This window comes from Myodes glareolus, chromosome 2, assembly GCF_982192425.1.
Source record: "Myodes glareolus chromosome 2, mMyoGla1.1, whole genome shotgun sequence".
NCBI lineage: Eukaryota > Metazoa > Chordata > Mammalia > Rodentia > Cricetidae > Myodes > Myodes glareolus.
The window spans coordinates 62,285,543-62,302,825 of NC_142027.1; the positions used below are offsets into that span (position 1 = coordinate 62,285,543).

At 37.3% G+C, this 17,283-nt stretch overlaps 1 protein-coding gene across 1 annotated transcript in view; it reads right to left on the reverse strand.

The window, feature by feature from the left end:
* Positions 1-17,283, reverse strand: part of Zpld1 (zona pellucida like domain containing 1) — a 45,626-nt gene that overhangs the window by 15,351 nt on the left and 12,992 nt on the right. The window contains exons 2-4 of the mRNA XM_048454403.3: positions 11,859-12,079; positions 7,609-7,790; positions 6,170-6,242 (exon numbers count right to left, since the gene is read on the reverse strand). Of these exons, the coding sequence (XP_048310360.1) occupies positions 6,170-6,242; positions 7,609-7,790; positions 11,859-12,079 (476 nt within the window). The remainder of the gene's footprint in view (positions 1-6,169; positions 6,243-7,608; positions 7,791-11,858; positions 12,080-17,283) is intronic.

Below are 17,283 nucleotides of genomic sequence, written 5' to 3' on the forward strand. Positions count from 1 at the left end.
TATAAATCCGGTCACACTGAACCTGATAGAACAGAAAGTGGGAAGTAGCCTTCAATCATGGACACATATAACTAAATATAACCCGAGTAGCACAGACCATACGAGCAACAATGAATAAATGGGACCTCCTGAAACTGAAAAGCTTTTGTAAGCAAAGGACACAGTCAATAAGACAAAAAGGCAACCTACTGAATGGGAAAAGATCTTCACCAACTCCATGTTAGACAAAGGACTGATCTCCAAAATATATGAAGAACTCAAGAAATTAGACATTAAAATTCTAAATAACCCAATTAAACATGAAGTACTGAACTAAACAGAGAACTCTCAATAGAAGAATTTCAAATGGCTAAAAGATACTTAAGAAAATGTTCAACTTTCTTAGCTATCAAAGAAATGCAAATCAAAACAACTTTGAGACACCATCTTACACCTGTCAGAATGGCTAAGATAAAAAACGCTAATGATCGCTTATGTTGGAGAGGATGTGAAATAAGGGAAACACTCATCAATTGCTGGTGGGAATGTAAACTTGTCCAACTACTTTGGAAATCAATATGACAGTTTCTCAGAAAATTGGGAATCAACCTACCTCAGGATCCAGCAATACCACTCTTGGGCATATACCCAAAAGATGCTCCATCATACTACAAAGAAATGTTCAACTATGTTCATAGCAACATTATTTGTAACAGTCAGAAACTGGAAACAACCTAGATTCCCCTCAACTGAAGAATGGATAAAGAAAGTGTGCATGTGATCCAACCAGATTCTCTGAATGTGGCCGTATTTTCTGAATGTGGCTGGCCTGCAGTCTTACTGAGAAGCCATTGACAATGACACTGGGACTGGTTTCCTCTGCATATACTGGATTTTTGGGATCCAGTTTGTTTGGATGCTCACCTTCCTGGACCTGGAGGGAGGGGGGAGGAACTTGGACTTCCCACAGGGCAGGAGACCCTGACTGCCCTTGGGGACAAAGAGGGAGGAGAAGAGGGAGGGGGGGAGTGGGAGGGTGTTGGGAGGAGGGGCGTAAATGGAAACTTTTTATAATTTAATAAAATTACTTTCAAAAAAAATAAAAAAAAAGAAAGTGTGGCACATTTACACATTACAATACTACTCAGTGGAAACAAAACAAAAACAAAACAAAACAAAAAACCAATGACAACTTGAATTTTGCATGCAATATTTGGAATTAGAAAACACTATCCTGAGTGAGGTAACCCAGACCCCAAAAAATGAGTATGGTATTTACTCACTCTGAATTGGATTCTAGCCATAAACAAAAGACATTGAGCCTATAGTTCATGATCTTAGAGAAGCTAAGCAATAAGGTGAACCCAAAGAAAAACATCTATAGACCCACTTGGAAATTGGAAACAGAAAGATCTCCTGACAAAATTGGGAGCATGGGGGCAGGGTGTATAGAAGGAAGGGAAGAAGGAGAAGAGGAGGGGAGAAAAGGAGGGTTGAGAAGAAATTGAGGGAATAGGATAGTCCAGTTGGAGGAAGGACAGATAGGTTAGCAAGGAAAGAGATATCTTGATTGAGGGAGCCATTAAGAGTTAGCAAGAAACCTGGCTCTAGAAAAATTTCCAGGAATCCACAAGGATGACCCCAGCTAGGACCCTAAGCAACAGAAGAGAGGGCGCCCAAACTGGCCTTGCCCGGTAGTCAGACTGATAATTATCTTAAATATCACTGCAGAACCTTCGTCTGACAACAGATGGAAACAGAGGCAGAGACCCAAATTGGAGCACTGAACTGAGCTCCCAATGTCCAGCTGAAGAGAAGAAGGAATGAGAATATGAGCAAAGAGGTTAAGACCATGAAGAGTTTATCCACTTAAACAGTTTACCTGAGCTAAAGAGAGCTCACCAACTCCAGCTGGACTGAGAAGGAATAAGCATAGGACCAAACTAGTCCCTCTGAATATGGTTGACAGTTGGAGCAGACTGAGGAGCCACTGGCCGTGGCACTGGGATTTGTCTCTACTGCATGTACTGGCTTTTGGGGATTCTATTCTTTTTGGATGTATACCTTTTTCAGACTAGATGTAATGGGGAGGGTCTGGGATCTTCCACAAAGCAAAGTGCCTTACCCTCTCTTAGGATGGGGGGGTGGGAGGGTGTGTGGAGGGAGTGGGAATTTGGATTTGTATTTTTTAAATAAATAAATTAATTTTAAAAAACTAATTTTTCTTTCTCTTATTTTAGAGCATTCTAAATAAGGCATTCCTATCACCACATACACATAGTAGTAGGTTAAAGCACATTAAATTAAACTTAAAAAGTAGCATTTAAAAGTTGATAATAGAAACAAAGAACTACATAAAATGCCAAGGGAAAAGTTCCTAAATATCTAAGTGGACAAATCATTTAGCTTTCAAAAAAAATGTTTTCCAGAGTTGGCATTTCTAAAGAGATTGATGTTTTATGGTGAAATCATTTTTAACATTCATTGTAACATTTTAGTCACCAAAGAATATGGAGAATATCACATTTATCTGATTGGACAAAGGCAGTATTTATAGAATTAATTTTTAACATTAAAACAGTAGGATTTGAATGTTTGGAATCTGAAAATTTTGTATCCATGCAGAAACATTCCATTCTTGAAACTGCAGGTATATACGGAACTGCATGCTTCATCTGGGGAAGCATTAGCACTGAATTTCTAATTATTTTCTATATTTCTGTGGTTATCAGCAATGACTTCTATAGTCATGGCAGACAGCTAATACTGCTCTTTATAATGTTTCTGAATTTCTTTTCCAATATCTTTAAGTAAATTTCCATTCTTTACCTATCTTGTTTCTGCGTCTTATATTTGCATTAATATTGTCCCAAAGAATGCTGACTTTCTTCAAAAGAAATAAGCTCATAAAACATTTGCAAATGATGTACAACCCATTTGTGGTTGGGTCATGAGTCATCAAATTTCTCTTCACTGTTTGCATGGTCCTATTTATTCAACCACTCAGCAAACAGTAATAGTTACAAACAGTTCAAACAGAAAAGACAGCCTTGCTTTTTATTTCCACAAAGGAGAAAACAGCTACTTTTATATTCTACAAAGAGAAAGCTGCAATTGGTGCATGCCTTTAATCCCAGCACTCTGGAAGGAGAGGCAGGGGATCTCTGTGAGTATAAGGCCACTATGATCTACAAAGCAAGTTCCAGGACAGGCAGAGCTATACACAGAGAAACCCTGTCTCCAAAAACCAGTAGATAGATAGATAGATAGATAGATAGATAGATAGATAGATAGATAGATAGATAGATGGATGGATGGATGGATAGATTTCATACTTAGATAATTCATCATCAATAAAAATTGTTTGTTTATAACTACCTCTTTCCCATGCACATAGATAGTGTCCTATTATACATAAACACAAAAGAAGGAAAAGGGTTTTTTACGGACAGTGTGCAGTTGTTTCTGTCCTAACACCAAACCAGAGAAAGGAGCTCAGCAGTAGGCATGTAAAACAACTTGAAAGCATGCCTAAGGATTTACAAACAAAAAATTCTCTAGGGGAAAACAAATTCTTAATGGCTGTAAAATGACATTAAAATTTAAATGCTACAATACAATTACAATTAGGTGACTAAATATTAATATTCCAAATAAATAATAAATGTTACTTGGAATCAATTAATGAAAGTATCCCAACATTTTCTTTTACAATGTGAATTCATAGTTTTTAGCGTCTTCCTATATAACTAAATAATATGATGTTAGAATAGTTTGCGGTAGTGATATTTACACAAGACAGCAATGAATGTGTATCCTATGATTCACTGAACATACAATAGGAAGGGTGCAATAAAAGCAAATGGTCAGTCTTAGCTAACAGAAGCAAATGGTCAATCTTAGCTAACAGGAATGTCTCCAAACCAGTTCATTAGTTCTAACAAATAAGCCATAATAGAAGACACAATAATAGAGGAAAATGTGTACAGGGGTATGAGGATGTGTTGGAATGTTCTATTTTTTTTAAAGCAAATGGTCTGTATTCCTAAATTTGCTTCAAAAATAGTAAGCATTTTTTTTAAAAAAAAATAAATTTAAAACCTGGTATGAAAGGGCTCAATGGTTAAAAGTCTTACTACACAGCATGAAACCCAGGAATCTTCTCCTCCAAAGACAAAAAAAAAAAAAGTCAGGTGAGCATGGTAGCCCACTTGTAATTCCAGCATGCAAGAAGCACAGAGAGGGAATCCCTTGAGCAAGCTGGCTAGCTAGACTAGGTTTGGGTTCAGTTGAGAGATCCTGACTCAATAAGGAGAGGAAAGTCAGGAAGACTACCAACAATGACCTAGGGCTGCCACATTTGCTTTTGCATGCATTCTCACATAGAGAAGATACACATTCACACACATACTCCACACAGAGAGACATATAAAAGAAACAAAAGAAACTGTTGAAAATGATTGAATTGTAAGATGTAATTGGTAAGGAACCTAAAATTTTCAATTTTTATTATTTATTTATTTATTTGGTTTGTCAAGAAAGGGTTTCTCTGTGTAACAGTCTTAGCTGTCCTATAACTAGCCCTTGTAAACAAGGCTGGATTTGAACTCACAGAGATTCGCCTGCCTCTGTCTTCCAAATGCTGGGATTAAAAGCATGCACCACCACCACCTGACATAATTCAATTATTAATATTTTATTGAAAACTGACTAAAAATTCAAATTTTAGCACTCTTTTGTTTACAATATGATAAAGTGTTTATCTTCTACTACACAATTGAAATGTGAAGAGATTCAAACTTCCGTAGTTTGATTTTCTACTTTTACAATGGAAAGAAGTAGTTTAATTTTACAAAAAATAAAGATGCTATTGAGTGGCATATGGACGTATTTTTCACTGTATTAATAATGGAAATTCTCATTTCTGTCTCACTCAGTAACATTATTAAGTATTGTTGACTCTAACATGTTCCACCTCAACTCTACCTCAAAGAGTTTACACACCAAACTCAATAGAGACAAATCTTATAATATAAAAATACTTTTATAAATATTGCACACAATAAAATAGCTGGCCACCCTCTGAACAAAATACAAGTACATGGTTACTGCATATACAGAACCAAGTCAATTGGCAAAGTCTCTTTGCAGAAGAAAGTTTACAAATGACAGAAAGGCAATCTTCAGTTCAACACATTCTAATGTGTTGTTTAGAACTCTGTGGTGTCAAACTACAAACTTATAAACAAGATTTTTAAAATGCCTTTGGAAAATGTCCTACTACAATATTTATAGCTCATTATATTCAAAGGATAAAGCACTGACTTTTAAATCAGTTGCATGAATTATAACTCAGTGCCATGATGACATGAATAATAATGCAAAAATCAGATTCATAATTTACAAAAATGTTGGTTGATAGATTGAAAAATTGATATTTAAATCAGGCATTTAAAATGTATGAATAAAAATTTTAATCAACATGAAAATATCATTTGGGGGATTAATGTTACAGTTATAAATAGAAATCCATGTATTTTTCACGTGTTGCTGCCATTCTCAATATTTACATGAAAAAAGTTTAGACAATGCTATGTCATCAATCCAAATTATTTCAGATGTGACAGAACTATCATCAGTCAGAACCCATGTTCAAAATATTAACACATTCACCACCAATGATGCCTCCCAGAAGTGTCATTCAAACTGTGTGTATCGTCTCAAAAACACATTATTCCTCCAAATATTCTCTTAACTATGAACACACACATACACATGGACACAAGCACGCATGCATGTGCACACACACACACACACACACACAGAGAAAGAGAGACAGACAGACAGACAGAGACAGAGAGGGAGAGAGAGAGAGAGAGAGAGAGAGAGAGAGAGAGAGAGAGAGAGAGAGAGAGAGGTGCAAATAAATGTAGATGGATTCTCAGAGTAACTATCCCAGAATCACATTTTGGTATGAAATTTCAATCATCGACTTTTAGAAAATTTAACAGAGCTTATAGCACACCTTTATAACTAAGATATATGAAAATGAAAGTAAGATGGATAAATGTTACCAAGCTACAGCAGGGTTAATGTGGCTTTCAGGAGGTTTTTATAGAAAAGCTATTCACATAAATGACTCCTCACAACAGTGAAAGGGAAAAATAATGTCTTTCACCCATCAACTCACATTATAAAGGAGCAAGTTCAAAGTGCTGACAAATGTTCCATTGTTCTCTCTCACAGAAATAGCAGCTGAAGACCTAAAACCGATTGGAAAGAGGGAAAGCACTAATGAGATTTTAAATTAAAAGTTTTATTTATACCCAGATGTTAGATTTTAGACAATAAACTCTGAAGTTAGCTTGACACACTTTTAACTATACCTTCATAGGTGTAGTGTTTAAATCATCAACATGACAAGCTATCAAAGAACAAGGAAACTCAAATAAAGACAGACTGTCATTTATGATATTTTTATTGATAAAGTCATCTTTTTATTTGGAATTACATATGTAAGATATTTTTCTGGAAAACTCATTTCCTAAGAACTTAAATTTGAGGAACATAGAATGTCATCAATTTCACAAGACATTCTATGAAGTTAGGGATTTATTCGAGTTTGTCCATGCTAGAATACACAGTTCATAATAAGTAATAGGGATGTAATAAGCATTAATTGAATAAATGAACATATTCCTTAGATATGCCAGGTGAAGATAGAATGAGCAATGTTTCTTCTATCTTTTAGACATTGCCATATCTAAACTTTGCTTCTGACAGAATCACATACCATCAATATACTATCAAAATATCCTGTATTTTTAACCCTGAAACAAAAAGTAACTTCTTTATCTCCATGTATTAAGATGGAAATAATAGTTATAATCTTACAATACAAACCATTAAATTAGAGAGGAAAACTCATTATTCAGTTATTTCATTTTGTCAAAGTTTTCAAAAAATTTACATCATTGTATTTATACATACTGTCTCTTCATGTATGGATTTTTAGAAATGATCAATAATTCCATGGATATATCCCGTAGCTCCAGCCCTTTGTCTAGAATTCCTTAGGCCTGCATTATGACATCCATCCTCACCCCTCTGCAAAAATCATAAGAACTCAGAGTCTGGAATTATTTAATTTAGCAGGAGAGCAAGTGGCCATTTAGGACCCAGAATTGTCCTATAGATATGATAACCTATGTCTTGGAAACACTGCAAAACTTCAGAACTACATAAGCACCCATGATTTTTGAGCAAATGAAATAAGAAGATTGCTAGATAGTCATAGATAGATAGATAGATAGATAGATAGATAGATAGATAGATAGACAGACAGACAGAGATAATAGAGAGATACATAGATACATACATAGAGAAGTAAGCAGGTAGGTAAATGACAGACAGACAGATGATGAATGGATAGATAGATAGATAGATAGATAGATAGATAGATAGATAGATAGATAGATGGATGGATAGATAGATAGATAGATGGATAGATAGATAGAGTTGAGACCATGTTCTTCTTCATTACATTGTTTGAAGTTTACTACAAGTTCATCAAAAATAATAAGAAAGTATAAAAAAATATGAGAAAAGAAGAATAAAACATGAACTCACGAAGCAAGCTGGGTGTTATTAACCAGGTACTCCAGTGGATAACTACAACTAAATTTGTAAAGGAGCCCAGGAAGATAGCTGATGACTGTTGGCGGATCTGGAGTATCAATATATCCTGAAATATTTCCTATCTGTACTGAGGTTGCATTTCCAGAAGCACCAACACCAGGAATCGTGGACACCTGTTAGGACATCAAATCAAGTTCAATGATTAAATGTTTCTATCTGTACATATATGCAATTTACATACCACCTATTTCTCATTTTGGTTGGGCTATAAAATGCCATAGATTTGAAAGTATAATACTATATAACATTTTAAGTGACACGGTATCTTTTAAAATCAATGGAACTTTATGTGTACCAAAGGCATTTGACTTCTATTTATTTCATAGCCTCCTGGATATTGGAAGTAGACAAGATCACCCGGCAAAAGTTGGGAGCACGGGGATGGGAATGGGAGGGGGGAAGGGGAGATGGGGAGAGAGAAGGGAGAAGGGGAGGATTGGGGAAAGCTTGGGGGAATGGGATGGTTGAGATGGAAGGGTGAATATGGGAGCAGGGAAGAAGATATCTTAACTAAGGGAACCATTTTAGGGTTGGCAAGAGACTTGCCTCTAGAGGGGTTCCCAGGTGTCCAAGGAGATGTCCCCAGCTAGTTCCTTGGGCAGCAGAGGGGAGGGTGACTGAACTGACCTAATCGCATAGCCGCACTGATGAATATCTTGCATATCACTATATAACCTTCAACCGGCGATGGATGGAAATAGAGGCAAAGACCCACGTTGGAGCACTGGATTGAGCTTCCAAGGTCCAGATGAAGAGTAGAAGGAGGGAGAATATGAGCAAGAAAGTCAGGACCGCGAGGGGTGCGCCCACCCACTGAGACGGTGGGACTGATCTAATGGGAGCTCACCAAGGCCAGCTGGACTGGGACTGAAAGAGCATGGGATCAAACCGGACTCTCTGAACATGGCAGACAATGAGGGCTGACTGAGAAGCCAAGGACAATGGCACTGAGTTTTGATCCTACTGCATGTACTGGCTTTTTTGGAGCCTAGTTTGTTTGGTTGTGAACCTTCCTGGAACTGGATGGAGAGGGGAGGACCTTGGACTTCCCACAGGGCAGGGAACCCTGACTGCTCTTTGGATTGGAGAGGGAGGGGGAGGGAAGTGGGGGAAGGGGGTGGGAAATGGGAGGTAGGGAGGAGGCAGAAATTTTTTTAATAATAATAATAATAAAAGAAAGGTAGTGCAGATAGTAACTGTCTAATAAAACACAAATTTGATTTATATTATACGGTCAAATTAAATTTTAATAAAATATACAATAAATAGTTCAATCATAAAAAAAGATGGCAAAGTTTGTTGGGTAGTTGTGGGAGAAGGTAGTTTATTCGTTCCTGGCAGCTCAGACCCAAAATAATCACACAGAAACTGTATTATGCTAATATGTAATATGCTAATAGTTTATGCATATTTCTAGCTAGCTAGAGGAGGGCCTTGGACTTCCCACAGGGCAGGGCACCCTGACTTCTCTTACGACTGGAGAGGGAGGGGAGAGGGGGAGTGAAGGGAGTGGGAGGGAAATGGGAAGAGGGAAAGGGGTGGAAATTTTTAATAAATAAATAATTTTTTTAAAAAAAGAAAGGAGAAATTACATATGTAGAAGTCAACAATTAAGTTTTTTAAACCTCATTGATAAATCCCAACTTTTCTAATATGTCTTAAAAGATTTGTCTTAGCTCTGTTTGTCACATTAGTTTTGTAGCCCCAGACTTTGCCATGTTACTGTTGTGTGCGTACGGCATGGGAGCCATGGTGAACATATGGTGTTCGAAAGACAACTTTGTGGGACTGATTCTTTTCTCCCACCTTTCTGTGGCTCTGTCACTAGAGTACACGTCACCAGGTCTTCCGAGCTAAGCCGCTTTGCCAGCCTGTTTAGACTTCCAGTATGAATAAGACGCCCCTGCTCCAAGCCCTCCTTGCTCTGGCCTTCGATACTCCTACCACCTCTCTCTTTTTCTCCTCCTCAGGACCATTACCCACGTTGAACACCACCTCTTCCCCAGTGAACCCTCTGACTTGCCCACATGCCTGCAATGTTTTCTCTCTGCAGCACACGAGCAGACTACCTTCTTTGCATTTCCTCAACCAGCCTCAGAAAGCCCGGTGGACAGGTCCCACCTCGGTCTTCCATTGCTGTATTCCCCGCAGCACCATGGCATGGGTCTTACCAATGCTTTTTGAACAAATAAATGCAAGGCACAAACCTACTAAGAATTATCCTTTCCAGTGTTTTCTTTGGTAGATCATGGAGTTCCTCATTCTCAGGCAAATTCCAAGGAGACCATGAACTCCCGGAAGTTATAGAGAATGTTGCTTACTTTTATGTTTCCTAACACTGTTTAGCTTTCACTAGATTCCCAAATACTGCTAAAACTGAAAAAAAGTCATCTTTGAAATAATAATGTTTATGATTTTCACGAGACCAAAGATGGACACAGTTGTTCTCTCACCATGCCAAATATCACACAACATTTACCAAATATTATTAGAAGATATTACTGTAAAAAGTAATATTAGATTTTCAGTAATATTATAAACTTTATGCATGAGTCTAACAGTACACGGGCAGAGCTAAGGCAAATATCTTGCTTATGCATGAGACAAAATAGGCAGGAAGGGAGCATTCATTTTAATTCCGTAAAGACTGATATAGTAGTCTAATGACTTTTTCTCACATAGGAATGTCCTCTGAGGAGTCTACAAAGTTGGTAATACCAAAGGTAAAATATAAAAATTCAGAAGGCCTCTCTTCCTTCCACCATTTGCCTGACTTACTAGGTAAATATATCAGTTCTGTAAATCACACACACACACACACACACACACACACACACACTTTTTATATTCAGCAGCTTTCTAAAATGTGAAGAGCACACATGTGCAAAATAGCATTTTCCATGCCCTTTCTCTTAAGTTATTTTCTAGGCAGCAAGGCAACAATGACATCAATCTATGAAAGTGAGGCATTGGAACGCAAAGGGAGGAGGGGAAATTCTACTAGTCCCTACCTGTGCTCCCTCCACTAGAAAACAAAACATGCAATAATCAACTAACCGCCCTCTCCCTTAGGCCTGCTTTATAACCTCTGTGAGCACAACTCAGAGAGATGAATAAACGTTTTTAATAAAAAGAGTCAACAATACGTAGTCTGCAGGCTTGGAAATGGTCATGGGCACAATATTGTAACTGCCCTTTGGGATAAGATAAAGAAGGAGATTCAAATAAATCTCTTTCCTGTCTGCTAGCCCCTACCAAATCTTAGAAACCATGCTCTTAGACTAATCAAGCCTTCCTTTTTAATCTGTGATCATAATTTTTTGAAGATTGAAAGTCATTTTTTCTTCTTTACTGTGCTAAGTGATTGTGTGTATTGTGCCACTTTTATTAGGATTTATTGATAAAATAATATTTGAGTAAGCTAAATGAAATAGAGTACTAGCTGAAATTTAATGTAATTAATACTCTTACCACATATTATTAATTTCAATTAATTTTCATTCCCTGGAGTGTAGATTTCTTCTTTAATCCTATTTTTGGTGTTGAGTGGATTAATAATATAATGAATGATATTAATTATGAATTCTCAGTCAGGATAAAAATGCTCAAATCACTGATTTGGTTATCAAAATAACTGAAAAAAGGTGCTGACAGAATTGCAAGGGAAAAATTGGGTATGATAAGTATTTTAAATGCAAAGGGAAGTCCCATGCCGTAAAGAACTTCACACAAGAAACACAGCTGTCTTACAAAGTATCAGTGACAACCAGTCAAGGGTAAATGTGGAATAAGAGTTCAGATCTCCCATTCTGTATTTAATATTGCTTACTGAATGGGGTCATCAGGTCTATAGCACTACAAAAGAACAAAAACTGTTGCATCCATAAAGTGAACAAAAACTTGTGGCTAGAGATGTCCTTCAAAGTCAGTCTAACAGAGCCGCTTAGAGTAGCACAGCCGAGCATATGCCTCTCCACGGTCCAGCTCCTCTCAACACAACCATTATGAGAAGACAGAATTGTATATTTGGGAGTTCATACTTCAAACAGGCAAAAGAAAGTGATTTGTTTGGCTTTATTGGAATTTCTTCCTGAAGACCGACTGGGCTCCTGATTATTTCATGAAATGGGAGTGTGTTTATTTATGACCTCATATAGCACTGGGTTTTATAGGAATCTTACCACTAAGTTGTTTCCACAGCCCTCCAAGGTGCTGAGATTGATGATGAAAATGACCACTGCTGGGAAGGTGTTGTTATTGATGAAGCCCCTGCAGTGGGAATCCCCATGCCTTCCGTTCAGTGCTAGATCTGTTTCAGAATAACCCGAAAAAAGGACTGTGCAGAAATTAATCTTCATTGTAATGGCCTGCACTCCACAGTAGACACTGATGTCTCTTTCAGCTGAAACAAAAAATACATAAAAGCAAAAAGTTAGTCATAAAAGCACAGTAGAAAGCAGGTGGATGACTGAGTGTTGCCTGGTTTATTTGCCATCTCCTTTGTCTAACTCATTTCTAGTCTAATCCAGTGTACAGGTCATTAAGAAAAACAGCCATGAAAAATCGCCATTGACTTACTATTTAAGAGGAGATTTTTTTTTAAGATATTCTAAGTCACCTCTGTTTCCTTGAGCCTGGTGTTCAGAGGATATGCATGAAATGTCAGTCTAGCACTGTTGAATGACAGGAGAATTGAGTGGGGAAAATCAGGTTACGGAGGAAATTTAGGACTGGAGTAACTGAGTTATTCGGATCTCCTGTCTAGAGTGAAGCAGTACAAATGATGTGTTTTCTCAAGAGAAAGGAAGCAGCTAAAACCTGCCCTCCATCAAATTATTCAGCACATTGTATTTGGTAGCTCATGCTATCCAGCACACAGAAACAGAAGGCATCGTGAACAGGCCCATTTTATGTAGCCTACAGTAAATCATCTTGGAGAAAGAAAATGAAGAATAGTGTGCTGATACTGAGTGCAAAATGCATAGTTTTCTCTAAGAAAAAAATTGCCAGTGATTATGCATGCATTAGCTGGCCATAGAAAAGCAAAACATAACTTTTGTGGTTCCCTATGGCTCTGTTATTTATCAGGAAGCATTCTAGACATGAAATGAGCACATGCATAAACACACAGCACACACACACACAGAGAGAGAGAGAGAGAGAGAGAGAGAGAGAGAGAGAGAAATAGAGAGAGGAGAGAGAGAGAGAGAGAGAGAGAGAGAGAGAGACCTTTCATGCCTCTAACCAATCTCCTACAAATAATAAAGAAAAATGAGTAGAAAATGGAGAGTTCCAAGGATAAGTAATTCCTAGAGGCAGGTTTTACTTTCGCTGGGCAGTGTCCTATCCAAAGACTTTATTTGAAAATGCAATTGCTACAAATTTAAATAATTAAGGGATGATAAGGCCACTGCAACAAAGTGAACTTTTGTTGAATATGGCTGATGCAGTAGAAAGACCAAGGAAGCACTTGAGCTGATGAGAGAAGAGTGGAATGACGTGTCTCGAAGCAGAGGCACACCAAGACTGAACATCAACAGGCTGCAGAGGGACAGGATAGAGCGCTAGTCAGATACTCTTGATGGGAATGGGGCTATACCTTGATGTTGAATTTCTGGCTTCCAGAACCGTGAGATAATCATCCCTAGCTTTAATTCACCTTAGGTGACAAGATGTGTCCATTGTTTTAAATTGCTCTCTGGGTGAGACTTTGTTAAGTCTGTGCAGAAAATGAATACAGCAAGTTCACCACTTTTCACTTGGTTTCCTAGCAAAATGAAGGATCTGAAGCAGGCAGCGAATTTACAAAATGTAGAAACAAACAAGATGCATTTGTACTGCTCTGATAAATTATCCTGATTGTTTAAGAAAAAACTAAATAGAGTAAAATAGTTTTTGGCATATGATATAGACTGTTTTATTGGTGGAGACTGCTTGTTCATTCTCGGCTGTCCAGACCCCCTTGACTCCGCCTACTCTCTCTCTCTCTCTATTTGTGTTCTGATTTACTGCCTGGCTTTATTCTGCTAAGTCATTGACCCAAAAGCTTTATTCATCAACCAATAAAAGCAACACATATACAAAAGGACATCCCACATCAGTGTTCATTTGAGAAATATGTAAATCTCATTCAAGATATTCAGCAAAGAATTAATTTACTTAAATAACTCAATCTTCTAAATAGTGTCAATAGTAGATTTTTGAAATATGATTCTCTACACTTGTTTTTTGTTTGTTTGTTTGTTTGTTTTTGTTTTTGAGACGTGGTTTTCTGTAGCTTTGGAGCCTGTCCTGGCACTAGCTCTATATAGACCAGACTGGCCTCGAACTCACAGAGATCCACCTGCCTCTACCACCCAAGTGCTGGGAGTAAAGGCATGCGCCACCACTGCCCGTTTCTATACTTTTTTACTAGAAAAATGAACTATATTTTGAGAAAGTGAATAAGTTAATGTGGAAGTTTCCATGTTTGATAATAATTTTAAACTTGCTACAATTATGTGCAGTAACTGAAAATTTCATTTTGGACAAAAGAAAAAGAGTAGAAATAAGGTGTATGACAAAAATTATAATTATTCATAGGTGGGAAAATCAGACAAATGAATATATGTTGGCCAACACAGATGATAATAAATCTACTTAGTTTGGGCAATGTCTCTACAGCCTTAAGCAACATTAACCATTTAAAAGTAACCATAATTTTAAATGATCCTCTTTCCTACAATAAATAAAAGTTCATTTAAAAGAATTTATTGAGTGTCTGTGAACTACTTTTGCCCTCTTGTTTTTGTGTAGTTGGTAGCATTTTAATCCAACTATGCTAACTACTTATTTAGATCCTCAACAGTTAGTCATTTCCTAGAGGTCAAAGTCCACACCTTAACTAGCTGTGCAAGATTACCCTTGGTCTCTCAATGACCCCACTCTACATTCTCTTCTTTGTATTATGCCCGTTCCCCCAATTTCTTAAACAACATGTTTTTCAGGTATTTAAAAGAATTATAGTGAGTGACAGATGCCAGAATGTGTTTACCTCCTAGGACAGGACTTTCTAGCATGGGAGCATAAAGAATGTTTGGAGGAGTTATGACTAGTAATCTAGCTGGGGTTCTATAAATGTACCCCAGATTAAAATGCCAAGATTTCAAAGTGCACCCTTAAGATTAGCACATTTTACTACATACACTTTAATCTTCAACAAGGTACTGTAAGCTCTTTCTGTAAGGAGCCGCCAGGATGTCCCCTTGGCAAGATAGTGCCAGTGGTCCTACAGCCTGGAGGTATACTTTGATGCTGCGTGCAGGCCAGAGTGCTTGGGGCCTTGTTTTGCATTTCAGAGCCTTGGTCCTGTGGCCTTGGGCCCTAGCAGAATGGCATCAACCAATCAGCATTCGAGCCTCTCACCCTAGAAAAGCGGCTGCCTTTGGGTTTTTCCGCTCTCTCTCATCATCCCTTTTCCCCATTCCCCTTTTTAATCAAGTGGCTCCAATAAATTGTGATTGAGAAGGATTCTTGATTTTGTGATCGTTCCTTCTTGCTGGACAAGGAGTGTGTGTCGCATCTTTCCATACCCAGGCTGTACCTGAGTAACCCTGACTCACCCCAGCAGGTCTCAAATTTTATATCTATTCTCAAATATTTCCTTGATCCCAAATAGAAAGTATGCCATTTTTGGTTTTTGCTGTCATATAGTGTTAAAATTATGCATGCATTTTTATATTTGTCTTATAAACTAAACATCACAGAAGTTACCAAACCTATTATATTCACCAATGCACCCCAGAGTGGAATTAATTCATTATATAAAGTATTGGAGCAATAGACTGGCACTAAGGGTTTTGAACTGCTTATATCAATCAATTCAAGAAAGCAGGAACAATAGCATGACCCAGAGAAGAACTGTGCAGCATATGTGAGGATGGCAGAGAAAGCCAAAGTTGACAAAGTGAGCTTATAAAGATTGGCTTTCTGGAGAAGACAGCTTTGAGCTTAATTTTGTAGGAGGTAGTTATGTAAAATAAAAGAGTGCAAAATATTAAAGACCAGTGGGGTTGTGTGAATAAAAAAAATATGTTTTGAGTGTTTGGGATTCAGGTAGTGTCATTTACATCATTTTTTAAAATACAAAAAAAATATGTCAGGAAATGGAGCCATATGGCAAGAACAGTTAAGATCTGGGAAACATTTGTAAACAAAATGATCTGTCTTTTTACCATGGCAAAATATCTACCTAAAAGTTGAGTGGCATCTTCAGCATTTAACAAGTTCATTAATAATTTGCCTGATGGTCAGTGAACAAGTGAGATTATATTACTTGATATATCATAAATGCACAAAAAATTACATATCAATATACACATTCAAAGAGACAGGTTTCCTTTCCTTGACTGAAACCAGCCAGAGTCTTCCACTTCCTCACGTCTATTTGAGAGAATTAATTGCTGTTTAGAATTCACCGAGTGGATGGAAATGGTTTCTGGGTCCAGATGTAAGCTTGTTTCCATTTTCTGCTTCACTGCTGAAGCCTTGTAACCCTGCAATCGAGCTGAATTCACTACAAACTGATTCCACTTGAAGATATAGTAACAAATTAAAGGACTTTCACAGGAGAAGAAAGGAGATCTGTACAAATCCATCCTGGTCTTTTCTAAAGACTTTTCGCTGTCCCTGAGAGAAACACATTTTCCCATTTTCCTGCTTGTAGATACTAAAGACATCCATTCAGCTCAACTTCACCATTTGGGAAAAGAAAAGGATACTTCAAGTTGCTAAAGGACAGTCCAAATAGATATTTTTCCAGCTATTTAACACTTGTTTAGAATAACTAATCTTTTTGGAAGTGTTAGTTGCCAGTGACTGGCATAAATGACATTTTGTTCTGTTATACTTGAGTATTAATCCAATAAGAGTCAATAATGAGTGCAAAGCAATGATTGTCCCTAGGAGATGACTTTCAAAGTTTTGTGTTTAAAGATACTGAATGCATTTAACCCACAGAAATGCTTACACAGTCTGTGTGCAGTTACATTGTCAACATGCCAAAGTATTTCATGGAGATCGTAGACAGCCTAAGTGTCTCATTTTTAAAAAAATGAAATATATATTAATAAAGCAAACTGGTAAAAACAGCATTGCATATTCCAGTCACCTATCAGTGTAGCCATGCGATAGCCTGACGCAGGTCTATTAAAGTCATGCAGAGTGTAAACGTGCCATCTCTTTGTCAACCATCTAACTCTGATTTTTCATGCTCTGTCTTATGTTCGACTCTTGAGCATCCTACAACTTAAAAACATAGTAAAGACTGACCTCCATTTTGATGTTTCTGTTATCAGGCAAACATTAATCACTGTGCTGCAATGATTAGTACTAACTTAATGCCAGATTTCAGGATATTTCGATCCCAGTATCAGAAGATACAAGGATACCAATGATTTCATTAATTGCACTGATCTAGGTTCTTATAATAGTATAATATAATTTGACAAAGCTAAGTCTTCTGAGAGAACTTAAAGGTGATATAGATCTCCCAGTTAAAGGTTGAGGGTGGGGAAGAGAAGAAAAGGGGAGGGAGGCTGTCTCAGGCTTTATGTGGATACAGTTGTC